This window comes from Brugia malayi, assembly GCF_000002995.4.
Source record: "Brugia malayi strain FR3 genome assembly, contig: Bm_007, whole genome shotgun sequence".
Classification (NCBI taxonomy): domain Eukaryota; kingdom Metazoa; phylum Nematoda; class Chromadorea; order Rhabditida; family Onchocercidae; genus Brugia; species Brugia malayi.
This window is the reverse complement of record NW_025062284.1, coordinates 625,023-646,395: the sequence shown is the minus strand read 5'-3', so window position 1 is coordinate 646,395 and position 21,373 is coordinate 625,023. Positions and strand designations below refer to the sequence as shown.

Genomic DNA, 21,373 nt, shown 5'->3' with positions numbered 1-21,373 from the left:
AAATTATTTTGAAAAAGATAATTTTATGCCTGTAAAATCTCTCGAGAGAGAGAGAGCGACGTAGTATTATTTTGTTTCAAAAAATTTAATAAGTGTGAAAATTATTGCTTTTTTTAAAATTTAAAATTTTTATTTTTCAAAAAAAATCACACACTAATCTAATTTGTATATTTGGAAAGTTATTAAATTTGAAAAAGTTTCAAAAATTTCAAGTATATTTTTTCATTGAATCACAAAATTTAGTTTAAATTATTTACAAATCATCGAAAAGTTGAAACGTAATGAAAAAATAAATAAATAAATAAATGAAAACTAAATGCAAATATTATTTGATTTCTTCTTTTTTTTTACAATTAAATTTATTTCATTTGTATTATTTATCGTTTTTGTGTTTCAAAAAGTAAATAATACATTTGTTAGTATTGTATATTTACAGATTAATTATTGTGATTTATAAACAATAAACAATAAACAATAAACGAACAAAACAGCAATTATGGTGGATGTGCAACAGATTATCGAACTTATCTTAGCAATTTTTTGCCGGTATATGTTGATATTTTAATTGTTTTATGATCAAATGAAGCATTTGATTCAAATAAATGGAAATGGAATTAAAATCAGAAATGAAATATGAGGGAGGATTCTTTAACAATTAATTGCTAAAAGAAATACCAATTAATTACATTTATTATTGATAACAGAATTTTTTTTTTTCAAAATTATTTAAAAAAAAAAAATAAATAAATCAAAGTCTGATCATATAATTGTCTATCTTGATCTTATAAAATGATGATAGTATCACTGATAGCTGAAAAGAGCTGATATGATCCTTATGGCATTAGTACCAATCACTGATAATGATAATAGTGATAGTATCACTGATGACAAATGATAATGACAATACCACTGATAGCAAATGATAATATTACTGATAACAAATGATAATGCCACTGGTAGGTGATGGTGACAGTAGTATCACTGATAGCAAATGGTAATGATAATATCACTGATAACAGATGATAATGGTGATTTACTGACAGCAAATGATAGTGTCACTGATAGGAGATGATGATGGTAGTATCACTGATGACAACTGATAATTATAATATCACTGATAAAAGATGATAATGGTGATTTACTGATAACAAATGATAATGGTAACACTACTGATAACAAGTGATAATACTAATTTTTCAGCCATTGGCAATTTTCATCCATAGCAGCGATTGCAATATCCATGTGGTAGTGAATATCGTTCTGTGTTTCTTCTTTTGGTTGCCGGCAGTGCTGCACGCACTTTGGTACTGCTTCTTCCGAGGCTAGATGTGGTGACAATGGTGACAATTGTGACAGTGGTTGCAATGGTGACAGCGGTGACAGTGGTGACAGTGATAGCAACGAATGTGTCACCGGTACATGCTAATCTAAACTCTCTTTCAGCTTTTCGACGTTTTCTTCTTTTCTTCATATGAATTATTTATCAAATTCTACCTGAACATTCTTCCACATATCAATTCAATGTCAAAAATTTATTAAAATTTCTTCTCTTTCTTTTCCTCTTTCCCTCTCCCTCTCTCTCTCTCTCCCTCTCTCTTTGATTTTCTTTTTTAAAAAATTAAAAAAGAAAAAAAAAAAAAAAACTGCCAGCAATATTTTCCATCTTTTTTACACTATAATGTACTTTCATTTTCAAATCAAAACAAAAAAAAAAAAAAAAAAAAAAAAGTTCGAAAGTAATAAAATTCATTAAAGATTAAAGTAAAAGATTAAAATTAAAAATTAAAATTTTCATAATTAAAAGGAACTTTTTTTTTTTTTTAAATTTCTATTTCAACTGATTTAATTCTCACTAATCGATCATTTTAATCAATTAATTATTGATTAAATAAAATGTGAAAAGAGGAAAATGTTTGATCTTTGATCTTTAGAATATTCATTAATTAATAAATTGAATTGAATTTGAAATTGTTTATTATATATATTTTTTTTTCAATGATAATTGTTTTGCAATTAACTAACTAACATTTTTTTTTGATTTGAAAAGCTGAAAAAAAAAAAAGATTTATCATTTCATAATTTGTTCTAATTTCTTTTAATTTCTTTCTTCTCAAAAAAAAAAAAAAATATGAAAAAAAAAACAAACAAACAAATAAATAAACAAAACAAACAAACAAAAATGCAAAAAATATTCATAATTGTATAAATAATTGCTAAAATTGTATGAAAATGTTGCCTTAATATGCTTTTTTTCTAAAAAAAAAAAAAAAAAAAAATTGTATCGCATATGTGAATAAAATGCATTTGTAAATTTAATAAATATTTATCACAACAAATTATCATTTGCATTTTTTTTTATTAATTAACTAATTAATTAATCTAATATCTTTGTTAATGTTTGAAAAAAAAATAAATAAAAAATAAATAAATAAATATTTATCACAACAAATTATCATTTGCATATTTTTTTATTAATTAATTAATTAGTCTAATATCTTTGTTAATGTTTGAATAAAAATAAATAAAAAATAAATAAAATATTTATCACACAATTATCATTTGTATATTTTTTTTTACTAATTAATTAATCTAATTTCTTTGTTAATGTTTGAAAAAACAATAAATCCTATTTTTGTAATTAATTTATTTACAATGTAAAACTTTTTTTCTTACTTTTCTTTTTTGAAGTGAAAGTTCCGAAACAAAAAAAAACTTTATTATACAGTTAAAATTTGAAAAAACTTAAAATTTCTCGTTTTTCTTTTTTTTTTCATAAAATAAAAGTAAACAAATTTAAATAAATCATAAACAATTGATGAAAATAAATGAAAAATAAACAATAATAGCAATACTTTCCTTTTTTTTATTGTTTTATTAAAATTTTATAGAAATATATTTATTAAATTTATTAAGATTAAAAAAGAAAATAAGCGATTCGAAAGAAATTAAAAAAATGAAATTATTGTTTACTGTTTATTTTCATTCATCAAATATCCAATTTTGTCGCGAAAAAAATTTCTGCAAAAAAACATTTTTTATCACAAATTAAAAATTTCTTATTAATAATAGAAAAAATAATTGATGTAAAAAAATTTTTTAAAAAATGATTTTAATAAATTTAAAATTATCAATTCTTATCAGTGCAATGATTAGAGACTTTTTTTAAACATTATCGGTTTTTTTTGTCAGATTATCAATTTATCTTTTTAGCATTTTATCAAAATTCAAACCTTTGATATTTGCACTAATCTTTTATCATTTCAAATAATATCTAACTTATCAAAAAAAAAAAAAAATTTTTTTTCATTTCTTTTTTTATTCATCGATTACTTTTCTGTTTTCTTTTTAAATAAATTCCATTTTAAAAGATTAAAAATAACTCAGTGATTTTAATTTAATTTCAATTTCAATTATATGGTATACCTGGTGATTGCGTAATTTAATTTAATTTAACTTCAGTCTCAATTATTTTTTAATTTAATTTCAATTTCAATTATATGAAATACCTGGTAATTGCTTGATTTAATTTAATTTCAATTTCAATTATTTCCAATTTCAATTTAATTTAATTTGAATGAAATACCTGGTGATTGTGCAGTTTAATTTAATTATTTTCAATTTCAATTATTTCCAATTTCAATTTAATTTAATTTGAATGAAATACCTGGTGATTGTGCAGTTTAATTTAATTATTTTCAATTTCAATTATTTCCAATTTCAATTTAATTTAATTTGAATGGAATACCTGGTGATTGTGCAGTTTAATTTAATTATTTTCAATTTCAATTATTTCCAATTTCAATTTAATTTAATTTGAATGAAATACCTGGTGATTGTGCTGAAACTGCTGGTACAACTCATTAAATAATGCAATGTATCGATTAACCGAATAAATTGAATCAAATTGTTTGTCAATTTCAATTATTATAAATTGCATTGCTGCCAATATATTATCCAACATTGCTATGCATTTATTCAGCTAAATAAATTAATTTAAAATGCCAAATTAAAATTAATTTAAAATTTGTCCTTCAAATCACTTAAATTTACGAATTTTTAAAAAAATAAAAATTTTTACTTTTGTACATTTAGTCTAATAAAAATAATGTTTTGAAAAAAAAATTGCTAAAAATTATTTAATATCAAGTTTAAAAAAAAAAAAATGCTTTGTGGAATATTTAATTTATTAATTAATCAAAATCTATTAACATTTGTTTAAATTCAAAATGGCTAAATTTAAATTTGAACTAAGGGAAATTTTAACCGATTGTTGTTTTATCAAATTTGAATTTTGAATTTTTTGCTTAATATTTGCAAGTTTTTTTCTTGCATATTTAACATTCAATAATTGTTTTTTAATTTTAACTCTATCATAAATGAGTAAACGTATCGTTGAACAATATTTATTCAATCCCATTTTTCGTTTCTGAAATAAAAGCAAACAAACAAATAAATCAATAAACAAAATATGAAAATTTTTTAAAAATAAATTTTAAAATTTATCAAAATCAAACATATCATTGTTTATTAGTGATATAGGGCAATAAAAAATTAAATAAATTTTTGATTTGTTTACTTGAAATGCATCAATTTTAAGTAAACTATGCTGCATCATATAAATACTTGATAATATATCATTTTCCAATGTTTTTTCTAAAAATTATTTAATCACTCAAAGAAAAAAAAAAAGAAAAGAAAGCGTTAAGCAGTAAACAATAAACAATTTTATAATGTTTTAAATGAAACAAATAATTTTTTTGAAATGATTTTTTGAAATTCACAAATAGTAATTAAATAATCAATAATCAATGATAATTATACTTTTACTTTACCTCTTAAGGTATTTTCTAAGTTATTACTTTTATTATAAAATGGATAATACTGATTGGATGACAAATAACTGATATTAGAATCAGATTTCAGAGTGGACAATCTCGATTCGATATCATATTTTATATATTTAAAAATTTTTATTAATTTGTTTTCTATATTTATGCATTTTTCTTGTATCTACAAAAAAAAAAATATTTAAAAATATAATACATAAGTTTATATTCAATTAATTTTATTAGCTAATTTATAATTTAAAAAAAATTTAAATTGGCCTAGCTCAATTTATTATGTTATAAAATTAAATTCGTATTTATTAGATTGTCAAATTTAATTTTAACTAATTTATCATCATATTCGATAAAATAGTATTAAGCTAATAATAAAACTTTAATAATTATCATGATAATGTTATTATTATTACCTAGCTAATTGTCTAATTATTAAATTATCACTTATATAATTAGTAGAAATTTAAATTTAACTAACATTAGTAATATCAGTTACATTATCACATAAACATTCCCAAGTGTTATCAGTGAAATTTTGAACTTTCTCTTCCCAATTCATTTTGTTTATTTGAAAATGAGCATTTCTAATTAAATCATTCATCATTTTCATTTCCATTTCCTGAATGAAATATTTTATAATTTTATGAGTGTATTTTGAAAATGAACAAGAAGAAGTAAATTAAAGTCAATAAAATAAACTTTGTTATTATTTATCAAAGTTTTTGATTCGTACTTATTTCGAATAGAAATAAATTGTTTAAATTTTTTTTTTTTTAATTATCAATAGAGAAATAAAAATTGATAAATTTCATCAAACATTTTGTTGTCAAAATTTCAATAAAATTTCAATTTTAATGGAAAACAGGTATGAATTCTATCGTTTGCTTAAGGTAACACTAAACAACCGTCTTTTGCTTATCTTTAAATTATCAATGATATATCACAGATAATAAACATTATTATCTAGTAATGTTAATCATTTCTCAATCGTCACTTCTTTCACTGCTAATGCTATTTCTTTTATTATTATTATTATTGTTATCACTAATTGTTTCAGAAAAAAACGGTTGCCATCTCTGCATATACTAATGAAATTAAAAATTGCAAATGAATTATGACTAAATAATATAAGAAGCATGCAGTTAATCAAATTAGGTAAAATTTATGCATGAACAATAAGCAGTCATAAACAATAAGCAATCATAAACAATAAGTAGCAATAAACAATAAGCAATCATAAACAATAAGCAGCAATAAACAATAAGCAACCATAAACAATAAACAACTATAAACAGTAAGCAACAATAAACAACAAGCAACTATAGAAAATAAACAGTAAGCAACTATTCCTTCCAAGAAATATTATTTGTCCGAGCAGAGCTACTGAAATCAAAAAATAAGAGCGAACAGCTGAATTCAAAGTGAAATTAAAAACTTTCCTTCACAAATTGTCAACTTGTGAGCACAATGCTATCAACATGGCAGACATTAGAGTGTAAATAAGTCTTCCAAAGATTTTTCCAAAAAAAAATAAGTCTTCCAAAAAAAAAAAAAAAAAAATAAGTCTTCCAAAAAAAAAAAAAAAATTTTTCCAGTCCTTAGGCCTATAAATGTGGAAAGCAGCCAGAAGTTATGGCCACTGCAAGCCTAGAATATATACTATAAATGAGTCAGCCAATTTATAGGTAAGTTTAATAAAAAATTAATTGAAAATTCCGTGGCGAAGCGCTTATAGTCTTTTTCGTATTTCTTAGAGGTACGAATGCGCCCATTGTTTTAGCCTTTCAAATTCCTTGTAGCAAATATGGCACAGAAAATAGAAAATTATTGCTTGCGAAGAAGTTTCTTAGTTAATTTCATTGGTTAAAGTGAAAGTAAACTTTGATCGCAACACTGCATTTGATCGTAATATTCCATTTGGTCGTAGTATTCCATTTGGTCGTAATATAGCATTTGATCGTAATATTCCATTTGATCGTAATATTCCATTTGATCGTAATATTCCATTTGGTCGTAGTATTCCATTTGGTCGTAATATAGCATTTGATCGTAATATTCCATTTGGTCGTAGTATTCCATTTGGTCGTAATATAGCATTTGATCGTAATATTCCATTTGGTCGTAATATAGCATTTGATCGTAGTATTCCATTTTATCGTAATATAGCATTTGATCGTAATATTCCATTTGATCGTAATATTCCATTTGGTCGTAATATAGCATTTGATCGTAATATTCCATTTGGTCGTAATATAGCATTTGATCGTAATATTCCATTTGGTCGTAGTATTCCATTTGGTCGTAATATAGCATTTGATCGTAATATTCCATTTGATCGTAGTATTCCATTTGGTCGTAATATAGCATTTGATCGTAGTATTCCATTTGGTCGTAATATAGCATTTGATTGTAATATTCCATTTGATCGTAATATAGCATTTGATCGTAGTATTCCATTTGGTCGTAATATAGCATTTCATCGTAATATTCCATTTGATCGTAATATTCCATTTGGTCGTAATATAGCATTTGATCGTAGTATTCCATTTGGTCGTAATATAGCATTTGATCGTAATATTCCATTTGGTCGTAATATAGCATTTGATCGTAATATTCCATTTGGTCGTAGTATTCCATTTGGTCGTAATATAGCATTTGATCGTAATATTCCATTTGATCGTAGTATTCCATTTGGTCGTAAATATAGCATTTGATCGTAGTATTCCATTTGGTCGTAATATAGCATTTGATTGTAATATTCCATTTGATCGTAATATAGCATTTGATCGTAGTATTCCATTTGGTCGTAATATAGCATTTCATCGTAATATTTCATTTGATCGTAATACTGCAATTGATCGCAATGATGTAACTGATCGTAATATTCCATTTGATCGTAATATTCCAATTGGTCGTAATATAGCATTTGATCGTAATATTCCATTTGGTCGTAATACTGCATTTGATCGCGACGCTGTAATAGATCGTAATATTCCATTTGATCGTAATACTGCATTTGATCGCGACGCTGTAATTGATCGTAATATTCCATTTGATCGTAATACTGCATTTGATCGCGACGCTGTAATAGATCGTAATATTCCATTTGGTCGTAATACTGCATTTGATCGCGACGCTGTAATAGATCGTAATATTCCATTTGGTCGTAATACTGCATTTGATCGCGACGCTGTAATAGATCGTAATATTCCATTTGGTCGTAATACTGCATTTGATCGCGACGCTGTAATTGATCGTAATATTCCATTTGATCGTAATATTCCATTTGATCGTAACATTCCATTTGATCGTAATATAGCATTTGGCCATAATATAGCATTTGATCGTAATATTCCATTTGATCGTAATATTCCATTTGGTCGTAATACTGCAATTGATCGCAACGCTGTAATTGATCGTAATATTCCATTTGGTCGTAATACTGCATTTGATCGCAACGCTGTAATTGATCGTAATATTCCATTTGGTCGTAATACTGCATTTGATCGCAACGCTGTAATTGATCGTAATATTCCATTTGGTCGTAATATAGCATTTGATCGTAATATTCGATTTGGTCGTAATATAGCATTTGATCGTAATATCTCATTTGATCGTAATACTGCAATTGATCGCAATGATGTAATTGATCGTAATATTCCATTTGATCGTAATATTCCAATTGGTCGTAATATAGCATTTGATCGTAATATTCCATTTGATCGTAATATTCCATTTGGTCGTAATATAGCATTTGATCGTAATATTCCATTTGTCGTAATACTGCATTTGATCGCGACGCTGTAATAGATCGTAATATTCCATTTGGTCGTAATACTGCATTTGATCGCAACGCTGTAATTGATCGTAATACTGCATTTGATCGCGACGCTGTAATTGATCGTAATATTCCATTTGATCGTAATATTCCATTTGGTCGTAATGTAGCATTTGATCGTAATATTCCATTTGATCGTAATATAGCATTTGGCCATAATACAGCATTTGATCGTAATATTCCATTTGATCGTAATATTCCATTTGGTCGTAATACTGCAATTGATCGCAACGCTGTAATTGATCGTAATACTGCATTTGATCGCGACGCTGTAATTTATCGTAATATTCCATTTGGTCGTAATATAGCATTTGGTCGTAATATAGCATTTGATTGTAATATTCCATTTGATCGTGATATTTCATTTGATCGTAATACTGCAATTGATCGCAACGATGTAATTGATCGTAATATTCCATTTGATCGTAATATTCCATTTGGTCGTAATATAGCATTTGATCGTAATATTCCATTTGATCGTAATATAGCATTTGGTCGTAATATTTCGTTTGATCGTAATATTCCAATTGTCGTAATATAGCATTTGATCGTAATATTCCATTTGATCGTAATATTCCATTTGATCGTAAATATTCCATTTGATCGTAATATTCCATTTGATCGTAATATAGCATTTGGTCGTAATATTTCGTTTGATCGTAATATTCCAATTGGTCGTAATATAGCATTTGATCGTAATATTCCATTTGATCGTAATATTCCATTTGGTCGTAATATAGCATTTGATCGTAATATTCCATTTGGTCGTAATACTGCATTTGATCGCGACGCTGTAATAGATCGTAATATTCCATTTGATCGTAATATAGCATTTGGCCATAATATAGCATTTGATTGTAATATTCCATTTGATCGTGATATAGCATTTGATCGTAATATTTCATTTGATCGTAATACTGCAATTGATCGCAATGATGTAATTGATCGTAATATTCCATTTGATCGTAATATTCCATTCGGTCGTAATATAGCATTTGATCGTAATATTTCATTTGATCGTAATACTGCAATTGATCACAACGATGTAATTGATCGTAATATTCCACTTGATCGTAATATTCCATTTGGTCGTAATATAGCATTGGTCGTAATATAGCATTTGATTGTAATATTCCATTTGATCGTGATATAGCATTTGATCGTAATATTTCATTTGATCGTAATACTGCAATTGATCGCAATGATGTAATTGATCGTAATATTCCATTTGATTGTAATATTCCATTTGGTCGTAATATAGCATTTGATCGTAATATTTCATTTGATCGTAATGCTGCGATTGATCGCAACGATGTAATTGATCGTAATATTCCATTTGATCGTAATATTCCATTTGATCGTAATATTCCATTTGATCGTAATATAGCATTTGGTCGTAATATTTCGTTTGATCGTAATACTGCAATTGATCGCAACGCTGTAATTGATCGTCATATTCCATTTGATCGCAACGCTGTAATTGATCGTAATATTCCATTTGATCGCAACGCTGTAATTGATCGTAATATTCCATTTGATCGCAACGCTGTAATTGATCGTAATATTCCATTTGATCGCAACGCTGTAATTGATCGTAATATTCCATTTGGTCGTAGTATTCCATTTGGTCGTAATATAGCATTTGATCGTAATATTCCATTTGGTCGTAGTATTCCATTTGGTCGTAATATAGCATTTGATCGTAATATTCCATTTGGTCGTAATATAGCATTTGATCGTAATATTCCATTTGGTCGTAGTATTCCATTTGGTCGTAATATAGCATTTGATCGTAATATTCCATTTGGTCGTAATATAGCATTTGATCGTAGTATTCCATTTGGTCGTAATATAGCATTTGATCGTAATATTCCATTTGGTCGTAATATAGCATTTGATCGTAATATTCCATTTGGTCGTAATATAGCATTTGATCGTAATATTCCATTTGATCGTAGTATTCCATTTGGTCGTAATATAGCATTTGATTGTAATATTCCATTTGATCGTAATATAGCATTTGATCGTAGTATTCCATTTGATCGTAATATAGCATTTGATCGTAGTATTCCATTTGGTCGTAATATAGCATTTGATCGTAATATTTCATTTGATCGTAATACTGCAATTGATCACAACGATGTAATTGATCGTAATATTCCACTTGATCGTAATATTCCATTTGATCGTAATATTCCAATTGGTCGTAATATAGCATTTGATCGTAATATTCCATTTGATCGTAATATTCCATTTGATCGTAATATTCCATTTGATCGTAATATAGCATTTGGTCGTAATATTCCATTTGGTCGTAATACTGCGTTTGATCGCAACGCTGTAATTGATCGTAATATTCCACTTGATCGCAACGCTGTAATTGATCGTAATATTCCATTTGATCGCAACGCTGTAATTGATCGTAATATTCCATTTGATCGCAACGCTGTAATTGGTCGTAATATTCCATTTGATCGCAACGCTGTAATTGATCGTAATATTCCATTTGGTCGTAATACTGCGTTTGGTCGCAACACCGCATTTGGTCGTAATATTGCATTTGGTCGCAACATTGCATTTGCCGCAACACCGCATTTGGTCGTAATATTGCATTTGGTCGCAACATTGCATTTGGCCGCAACACCGCATTTGGTCGTAATATTGCATTTGGTCGCAACATTGCATTTGGCCGCAACACCGCATTTGGTCGTTATATTGCATTTTTTTCGCAACATTGCATTTGATCCATTCGATCGCAACATGCAGAAATTGAGAAAGGGAATCGATCAGTAAATTATTTCAATGAAAATAATATTTGTTCCGAATGATAAATTAATGTCAAATCTTTGCATACTGTAAAATTCTTTAGTTTATTTAATAGATAAAAGATATTTTACAGTACTTTTCTTTTTTTTTTTTTTTTGAATTAAATTTTATTAGTCATTCAATTATCATTTAATTTTATCAATTATTCAACTTATCATTCAATTTTATCAATTATTCAATTTATCACCAATGGATTATAGACAAATTCATTATCTCCAGCTACCACTCATTCGTTCATTAAGCTTATTTCTCTTCTAGATTTCATTAATTTGTTATTTATAAGTTAATTTATAACTTGAAATCCTTAATTTATACTTAATCAGTATTGATTTTACTTATCCAACATATGCTTTACCTATCCTAAATATATATATTTAGCTCCACAATTAATTCAATTGATAAAAAAATGATCATAAATTGATTCAATTCATTTCGTCTATTCGTCTTACTTTTTTCTGAAGATCTTTTTTTCATCCTTTGTTTATTTTTCTTCTGTCTAAATTTACTCTTTCCTTTGATCATTCCTTTTTTCTTCGGTGCTTTCAAAACTTTTCGTTTAACAACTTTATTATGCTTAAATCTCATTCGTCTTTTCGCACCAAATTTTTTCATTGCACCACCCCCAGGTCTCATTTTTTAATTTTTACTCAAAAAAAGAGAAATAAACAATGATCAGATCAATTGATAAATGTCTCTTCTCAGTATTATGCTAACCGTCCAAGAAGTGAACATTACCAATAAATGAACTTTTTCTTATATTTTTAAGTTTAATTAAAATTGAAAATTCTTAAATTTCATTTATGCATCGAACACTAATATTAACATTGCAATTAATTTCTGATAGTAACAAAGTTAATAATTTTGAGATATTTTTATTGTGGACAGTTTTAACTTAGTTATTCATAACCAATCTGCAAAATTGAGCACAGAAAGTGAATCGATAACTCTAACAAGCACATGTATATATGTCATTCATTTATTTCTTTGCTAACTGTGGTGTGATCCACTCAAATTCATAATCAAAGATCCACCATAGTAATATATATATATGAGCAGATGTGTTACTGTTCCAAACAAGATGGCGTTATGGTGGTACGGGGTGTTGGTACCGGGGGATTGTTTATTGCTAATGTGTATGTGTTAAGAATTTCATAGTGGTCTTGATAAATTCGGCGGGGGAATTAGCAAAAGTGGCTGGGAGAAACTCACAATGGAAAAGAGCGGTTGAATATAGAAGTAAGCATTTCATTTCGTTGGTTACTTTCATGATATTGATCAATATGAGTTGGAGTTATTCCAGAATCCAGTTATTCGGATTTTAGCTGTTAAAGATTGATGAGAAAATTAGAAAAAATCGAAAAATGAAAGTGCGGAATATTTATCTATCATGCAGGTGAATTTTTATAGTGAAAGATTTAGTTTGCATAAAATGCAAAATTATTTTTTCTAGTGAAAATATGCTTAATCAAATCGATTTAGGTTGATAAAATTTGTATTTAAAAAAAAAAAAATATAAAAAAAAAATTTGTAAAAAAATTTGTATTTTTTTTTCCTTAATTTAGGTTGATAAAATTTGTATTTTATCATTTCCTTACCAATTTCTCATTTAAAACTGAAATTTCAAGTCATCCATAATGAATGTTAATTTTAACTTCTGCTGTTTTGAAAATGAAAAAATGAATTTGCCTGTTAATTTCAGCTTTTCCTGCTTCAAAATTATGAAATTATCAGTTCATATCATTTTATATATTTTTTTGACGGTATATTTAGTAAATTTAAGGTGCTTTAGTAGTAGCAAAACTAATTTTTAGCGGGAAATAGAAAAGAATTATGAATTTATTTATCATTTTTCTTGACAATCGATATTCATAACCAATCTGCAAAATTGAGCACAGAAATTGAATCGATAACTCTAACAAGCACATGTATATATGTCATTCATTTATTTCTTTGCTAACTGTGGTGTGATCCACTCAGATTCATAATCAGAGATCCACCATAGTCATATATATGAGCAGATGTATTACTGTACCAACAACATAGCACGTGATGTTATGGGTGTTTGTACCGGGAAACTATTTATTGCTTGCAAACTTATATGTGTTAAGAGTTCCACAGTGGTCTGATAATTTGGAGGAAAAATTATCGAAAGTAACTGGAAGCAACTCGGAATGGATTATTTAAGGATATGCGACACAACTGTGCAAAACAGTTCGAGGAGCAAACGAGTGAATTTATGACATTCTGTAAAATTGCGCCAAATGGTGAAAGAATAATTGCACCATTCAAATGAAACAATGGCAACACAACTTGAATTAATGATAAATGATTCATTCAGCTAAAGAGTTTCTTATAAATCGAAATTTAAAATTTCAAATGTTAGTTTGAATTTAGAACCTGATTTTTTTACTAGAAATTAAAAGAGGAGAGTAAAATAGAATGCGAATGGTGAAGAATCATGGCATTAGATAACTTTTCAGCAATATTGTCGAGAGCTTCATTATGTTTCCAATGTTTACAACTTGCAATTGTTTACAAATCTGCAAAGGATGCAAAAGCTGTTGTTTCATTTTGATTTATACATTACAGAAAATAAAATCTAATTCCCAAATAAAGTATTCGACGTTATGACTAGCACTATTAGAACGCAATTTAAATGAAGCTAAGGTTTATATGTAGTTCGCTTCTGTATAAAAGTTTAAATGTTTACTTTTCGAATTTTCAGTTTTTCTTCCTAACTTTCAAACTTTCAGGAATGTGCACAGTCGATGGGCGTGTTCTTTATCACAATTGCCTATATGGTGACAAATAGATCATGAGATGCAATCAGCCATGGAGCAAGTTATATTTACTTTATATGAAAAAAAAAAAAAAAAAATACAAATTTAACCGTGAAACTTCGACTCTATAAAATATTAAATAGAATTAAATAGAAATGATTGATCGTGTCAAAAAACGACATTTCTTGTCGCTAGATAGCTAAGTAAACACACTCATCCGAGAGATACTAAATCTTTGATGTAAACATTTGAAAATACAGCATGAATTCATTTCTTTTTTAGATGACTCGTTGCTGTATTCGATCAATTCATCAATGCTCTGCTAAGAGACAAATTCATTGCTGATAAAAGTTTCGTTTATGTAAATAATAATACCATTCAAAATAATCGTTTTTGAGTATTACTCGATGTTTATGAAACCTATCGATTAGTTTGTTTCATTATCAATTTCGTAGGAATTTTTGATTTTTTACCAGTGTGTTGTCTTCTTGCTTATGTGATTTTGTTTGTTTCATCTCCATATTTATATGGACTTGTTCATTAGATTTTTTTTTTTTTTTTTCAATAAAAGATCTAAAATGAAGAATTCATGCTTATTTGCTTCCAAAGGACAAAAATATTTATGGAAATTTTATTCACTTTTATTGTCTGTATTTTAATAGCATATACTTATCATGAGATGTATTTCATCTTTTATTTGCTCTGATTTTTTTTTTTTGACTTAAAATTAATAAAAATAGGACATGGTTATGGTTAGGTAAGTTGAGTTCCGCTTCTTTCTGGTGAAATAAATGAAATATTAAAATGATAACGACATCGATTTACCAGAAATATGTGTAGAAATAACATTAACATAGTTCACACTAACGTTTTTGTTTCAGAAGCAGTACTGTTCTTTGTGTTATTCAAGTAAGTGAGATTAAAGGTTGTCTTTACTTTAGTTCGAAGAAGGTTTCAGTAGTAGCGATGCATCAGTTTGATCCATCTCTATTAATCGAATTGTGTATAAGCTCGATCTACAAATGTGTAATAAATCTGTAGAGCTGATTGCCTATTTCAACTCTCAAGTTTCAAATATTTTCTGATATAAGTTGTATTTGTTGATATGGTACTATGTTAAGACGAGCAAAATCAGTTTTTTAGAATGTAAGCGCCTATATAAGTTTTTTTTTTCTTTAATCTTTTTTTTTTTTTTGACGATAATTATATGAAGAACTCAATAGACGAAGCAAAAGTTCAAATGTGTAAAATATGTTGAATAACTCAATATCACAGTGACATTTGTGGTGACAGATGTCCATGAAAGTGGGATTGATTGAGACAAGGCTATATTTAAGTCTAGTATTAACTACTTTTAGATAGTTTGTGTTATTTTTAGATAGCTTATAGAGGTATCCTTTGGACAGTAGGAAGATATCCAAGAAGCAATTAATTAATTACTATTCGCAAACATAAGTGAAGGATGGATCTTGATTATCATTTGCAGATTTGATAATGTCGTCGAAATTTGTGCGTTGCGTTGTCGTACTATAGTGCCAGTGGTTAGTCAGGAAGCAGTGGTGTGTTGCTATTGCTGGGATACATTTTTGGAAAAAGTTTTAGCAAATTTGGATCGATCTGGCAATGTTAATTCTCGTTGTCCTGCATATATTGTTCCTGTGGAATATTTCTATCAAGCGCAGTTTGCTGAATATATGAAGTAAGTATATTGAAACAAGCCTTAATGTGGGTTCTGATTTTAAATCATTCAGAGGTTTAAATTGTAATCTCCATGGATGTTGTAATCTCTCTTTTCATACTTTTATAATTGAATTATCATGATATTTTTTCTGCAAATAGAAATATTTTGCTGATCTGTAGTTATTATTAACCTTCGCTGTATTCCAAAACGTACAATAATTTTTTTGGACGTATACTACATATATACTCTTTCGAAATTCAAAATCAGACATGACTGATTTTAGGATTTCGGCTACATAATTAAATGCAGGAATACCAATGTAGTAAGTTAATTTCTTTTTTAAGCATTCAAGTTAATTTTGAGTTTAAACTTTTACCTCAACCATTATTCTTTGAACTTTTCTCTTATTTTGAAATAGTGACATTGTTATTTATTGCTTCAAAGAAATGAATGTAATAGGAAATAGGTGATAATGCGCATAATTTTTGGGTCAATATTAGTTCTGAAGATATTTGACCTGTCAGTAAATTATGTTACATTTCCTTAAGTTTCTTTTTCCTTGCTTAGTCATTTGCCCCCAATGGTTCATTAGTTTTCCTCCCCAAAAATTTAGCTCAAACTTTGAACAACTTTCATTCTCTTGATTGTTAAGTTTTTCGATTACAATGGTTTCATTGTTTTTATCACCGTGATGTTTTTTTTTTTTTTTTTATTGGGTGCAACAGCTATGATCTTGTATAGGAAAACAAGTGCAATTTGTTCAAATGGTTTTCGTTTTATGATTTTGATTCAATTTTCTATTTTCGTACAAAATAATGTGTGGTTGTCCATCTTTTGTTTAGGTGAGTAAATAGATGATAGTTTAAAATGTTTGTATGCTAGAGATCTCTAGTTTAATTAGTCTTATTTACATGAAGAATGTGCTTCAGAAATATGTATAAACACGTCTAATTTTTGTTTCTAAATTTCTAATCAACTTAATTTAAACTAATAGAAAAAATACGTGATCACTTATACAGAATTTGGCAGTAAACTTTCTGTAAGAGTAGTAATATTATATACTTAATTCTTATGTACCAACTAATTACATCTTAAGTGGTTATTATTATTTATTCAAGTTATTTACTCCCAACAACTAGTTTCTTCGAGATATTGCTTATTATAAACATTCAAAATCAAAGCAATATGTTCAGTAACATGATGAATTGAGCAATATATTCTCTCGCATTTATCATAAATGCTGGTGTGATCTAGTCATTTTCATTATTTTTCTATTTTTCTACAATTTGGTATTTTTTTAAGCTACTGCGCAGAGAAAACTGAAACTCGAGTTTTGATGCAGCCAGAATCAATTCATAAACGACAGTTGAATTGCCACATCCTTTATTGTCAAATACATGCTTACAGAACTATCACTATTAGCTGGCTGGAAATACAAGTTCGAAAATTAACTGTCTGTGAATCGAGGCTTGTAAGTTGAAGATTAGGTTTTACGGAGAAGGAAAGACAGGTTTTTTGAGAACCAAATTTCAATGATTTATCTTATATGGGGCTTTTCTTCATAATTAATAATTAATTATCAACAAATCGCCTACTTTCTGTTAAACAAAAATGTGAGTTTCGTATGAGCTGTTTCATATGAACATATGAGCTGAATTATATTTTCATTAATTCAGCTTTAGTTTGTTTAATAAGCCTTATCGATAAGAGTGAAAGTTTGAGATTGGAATATGATCACTTCATATTCATCAAAAAAATTTCATACGTCTGTTGATTAGAATTTTAATATTCCAAAAGGGAGATCATGTGGAATTGCTGGATTCAACAATTTCTTGAAGGGTCCATCCAGCATATATAGGAAAAGTGATTGCATATAAGTCAAATTTTTCTTGATCGATATAGAAGTGATGACGCTGACAGTCAAGTAAAGTCTTTATTTTATGAAGTTGGTTAGGTTGTTGATGTTATACATTAATTTTTAAATTTTATCTTTTCAATTTGCACTTTTTTTTTAAAAATATCCGAAATTATTTTGTGCAATTAATAAATCTATTGCAGATTAATGAAGGAGTTTGGATGGATCAAGATTTGTCATTAATCTTCCCCACTAATTCTATGTGACAATGAATGAATTACATTGAATGAAGATTAAAAAGTTTGTTAATTAAATTTCTTAGTTAAATAATGTTTTAATTTTTTTCCCCCGACATTCTGTTGTTCACATAGTTTATCTAATGTCATATAATATTGTAAGTGTAATTAAATAAATCTCCCCTTCAGCTGACTTCTTTGCTATTGAATTGGTTTTTAATGATATCATTTGGGGAATTTCTACAATATCAAATATTTCGTATACTTTTGGTTCATCTAACGTTACCCATCTATTTTAAGCAACTTTTATTTCAGATCAAAGTAGACAATCATCAAATCCGTACTCTTCTTCCTCTTTTTTTCCTTTTCATCATCTTTATCTTCTTTCAAATTCTGATAAATGATTATATCGACGAAACAGCTTACAAATCGCACTTTTTCATGGTTTTTGTTTTGGTCACTCTGATTGATGCTTTTTAGTACTTAATGACCAGTTTTATAAGGCAATTATTTCCACCAATCATGTGTGAAGGAATTGGTTTATTGGTAGAATGAAGTGAGTGTTAATTGCATCACAGATCACTCAGCTTTATTTAATCCATGTGCTTTTTTAAATTTACAACTGTCAAATATAAATATAATCGTTTCGCAGAAATGGAAAATCTTGAAAGTATCGTTTAGTATTGCATTTAATTTGTTTACTAGATTGAAGAATTTCATATTTACCTTAAGATTTGCAATAAAGGAAAAACGGTCACTAAAAGTCCTAAATGCGACGTAACTTTGCCACCATGATTGACTTTTTTAATTATTATGAATTGCAGAATATTCACAGGAACGAAAAATGATGGATTGAAGCTCTCAAATTTAGCAGAAAAAAAGCAAGGACTAATGTGCTAATATAATCAAAAGGATAAATAGTGTTCAGGCATCAAACAATGTTAGTGAAGAATATCAGGTAATAATTTTTAGAAAACATGATTAATGCTTAAGTAAATAATTTTGCTTTTATCTTTTCATGTGCGAATTTCTCAAGCCATATTTCGTGAGAAATTAAAATTTTTCCACAAATTAATAAATAAAGTAATGGACAGAATTCATTTTAAATTATCGTGTTTATTAATAGCAGCAGAACTCTAAAAACTTGAATTACTATCATAAAATTTAATTATTTAACCAATTCTTTACTTGTTTTTCAAGTTTTATAAATGATCATTAAGCTCAAAATATTAATATTGTAAGCTGACAACTGCTGAAGCAAGAATATTTAAAAAAACTATCCTGAAGAGTTTACGTTTTCTTCCAATCAATTCAAAAGCTTTTCAAAAATATTGATGAAGATTGATCCGAATAATGAAGTGATTGAGTCCATTTCAAAACATCATTTGGACCAAGTGAAATAATGCAAATCAGTGGTTGATATCAAATATCTTATTCAGTACAAAAGTTATAAATTACGGGTGAAAGAAGAGAAATGAAATTGTAGAAAAATGAAATAGAAGAAAAAATTAAACCATCTCTAAACTTCCCAGTGTTTACAGAAAAATACCATTTATCTCATTTTTTTTTCTCTCTTTAAATATCAATCATTTCTCACATTTCTTTATTGAAAACAAAATTCTGCCATTCATAAATTGACGAAGTTTTATAATTCTCCCATGAAAATCATTGATGTATTCACACAATTCTAGCTTTAATGTTATTAAGCTTTCCATGGACTATTTAATAAGTCATCAAAACTCTTCTCATAAAATATTCGAAGCTTTTCATGCATCATTTTCATTCTCTTTTCATCTTCATACAGTTGCCTGGAAGGAACGTTTGACATCTGTCAACAGAATTTTAGTTAACAACATCAGCTGTTAATTAAAGGTGATTTCTTGCTTATTATCAAAGTTCTTGCTTATTATCAAAATTATCAAATGTTCTCAACAAATTTTTTTCCTACTGAATTAAATCTTTAATTTTTTTGTTTACATATAATATCTTCCTATAAGAAGATATTTTAATTTTAATTGTTAAAATTGAAAAGTAGTAAGCTGCAAAATTTTTAGGCTAATTATAAATATGGAATCATGTAAGCAAGCAAGCGAATTGGCTAATAGTGTCGCATTCAACGCTATTATCATTGTTGGGATTATCATATCAGCGACAGGATTTGTTGTTGAAATATGGGTAATGCTTAAGATAACAAATCGTATTTTATTACATCAAAATACTCGAATTTTGATTATCACACATCAGTTATGGCTTATTCTTCACTGTGCTGCAAGGTTGTTTCTTCATTTTTCAAGTTTATGGAAAAATTAAAATTTGTCCTTTCCTTTTTATCACCTACAAGGCAGTAACACAATAATGTTACAACTAAAAATTAAGCACAAAGAAATCATTCATATATAATAAGTGAAAAAAGCAAAACAATAACAAAAGAATGCAGAAGAAGAGGAAATATTTGATAAAATGCTTTTCACTAAGCAAATGACGCACGCACTAATTTCGAAAAGCCCCTTTTAATCATTTTAGACAAAATAAAAACTCAAAGAACTATGTTGATTGTACTCTTCCGTAGAAATTTCTGATGAATTTTGTTATAGAGTATTTACCTACACCTATATATTAGTGGGATATCAGAAGAAACACACTGATCCCTGCGGGTATATGATGTTCCCGTGGGAATGTTTGATGATACGAGGACCGATTATTCTAACATCGTCCTTAAATGTTGCTTCTGTACCTGCAATAGTTAGTGAGCGAGCTATTGCTACATTTTTGTCATCGAAATACGAAAATTTTGGAAAAACTATCGCTGTTGTACTTATCATGGCACAGGTATGAAGAATTGAAAAAATTTCATCAATGATTTAAGTTAAATTAAACAATATCAAAATGTTTTCATCCATTGATAATTTGAAAATATTATTGAACTAAATTTTGATTTCGTTTATATTAATGAGATGCAGAATGTCTAACAAATTTGGCTAAATAATGATGTTAATTTGATGCTTTGAGATACAGTCTCAAATGATATATTTAAAGCAACATAAATCCTAAGCTTACCATTTCAACAAATCTGTAATATTTTCTATAGCAAATACAATTTTTCAGACTGTAATTGGAATTGGGTGCGTTTTATTTCTTTATGGCAATTTTTCATTGCTTAAATATGGAATGATGGTTTACTGCGCTCGAGCAAGTAATAAAGCAAGCGCAAAAGTTATTGTGGTTCTTAGCTTTCAAGCAGCCATTTCTTTCATCTCAGCATTAGTTCTTCCACTTTTATTTTCTATTAACAAGGCAATCAATTAATCGAATTTTA

At 27.4% G+C, this 21,373-nt stretch overlaps 3 protein-coding genes and 1 pseudogene across 4 annotated transcripts, besides 1 other annotated feature; 3 read left to right on the top strand and 1 right to left on the bottom strand.

The window, feature by feature from the left end:
- Positions 1-496: 496 nt before the first annotated feature.
- Bm4175 (Uncharacterized protein) lies at positions 497-1,249 on the top strand (the record flags this gene model as incomplete). Its single annotated transcript, XM_043082712.1, has 2 exons — positions 497-546; positions 1,201-1,249. The coding sequence occupies 2 exons, from the start codon at positions 497-499 to the stop codon at positions 1,247-1,249; spliced, it is 99 nt and encodes a 32-aa protein (XP_042938646.1).
- A 2,559-nt stretch (positions 1,250-3,808) lies between these two features.
- Positions 3,809-5,457, bottom strand: Bm48 (annotated as a pseudogene). The gene is made up of 4 exons: positions 5,316-5,457; positions 4,577-4,653; positions 4,367-4,426; positions 3,809-3,979 (listed from the first exon to the last, which is right to left on the bottom strand). Coding segments are annotated over exons 1-4 (450 nt in total).
- An 851-nt stretch (positions 5,458-6,308) lies between these two features.
- Positions 6,309-18,087, top strand: Bm7864 (Uncharacterized protein; the record flags this gene model as incomplete). The annotated part of the gene is made up of 9 exons (XM_043082711.1): positions 6,309-6,336; positions 6,711-7,538; positions 7,621-8,580; positions 8,652-9,194; positions 9,312-9,767; positions 9,833-11,468; positions 15,772-15,984; positions 17,269-17,437; positions 18,025-18,087. The coding sequence occupies 9 exons, from the start codon at positions 6,309-6,311 to the stop codon at positions 18,085-18,087; spliced, it is 4,896 nt and encodes a 1,631-aa protein (XP_042938645.1).
- A 792-nt stretch (positions 18,088-18,879) lies between these two features.
- Positions 18,880-18,957: a sequence feature (Short protein (BM_BM18136, VIO99763.1) was converted to a misc_feature.).
- Positions 18,958-20,124: 1,167 nt separating this feature from the next.
- On the top strand, positions 20,125-21,363 carry Bm6966 (Uncharacterized protein; the record flags this gene model as incomplete). The annotated part of the gene is made up of 3 exons (XM_001896655.2): positions 20,125-20,330; positions 20,652-20,886; positions 21,163-21,363. 3 exons carry the CDS (start codon positions 20,125-20,127, stop codon positions 21,361-21,363), a joined length of 642 nt encoding a protein of 213 aa, XP_001896690.2.
- Between the last annotated feature and the right edge of the window lie 10 nt (positions 21,364-21,373).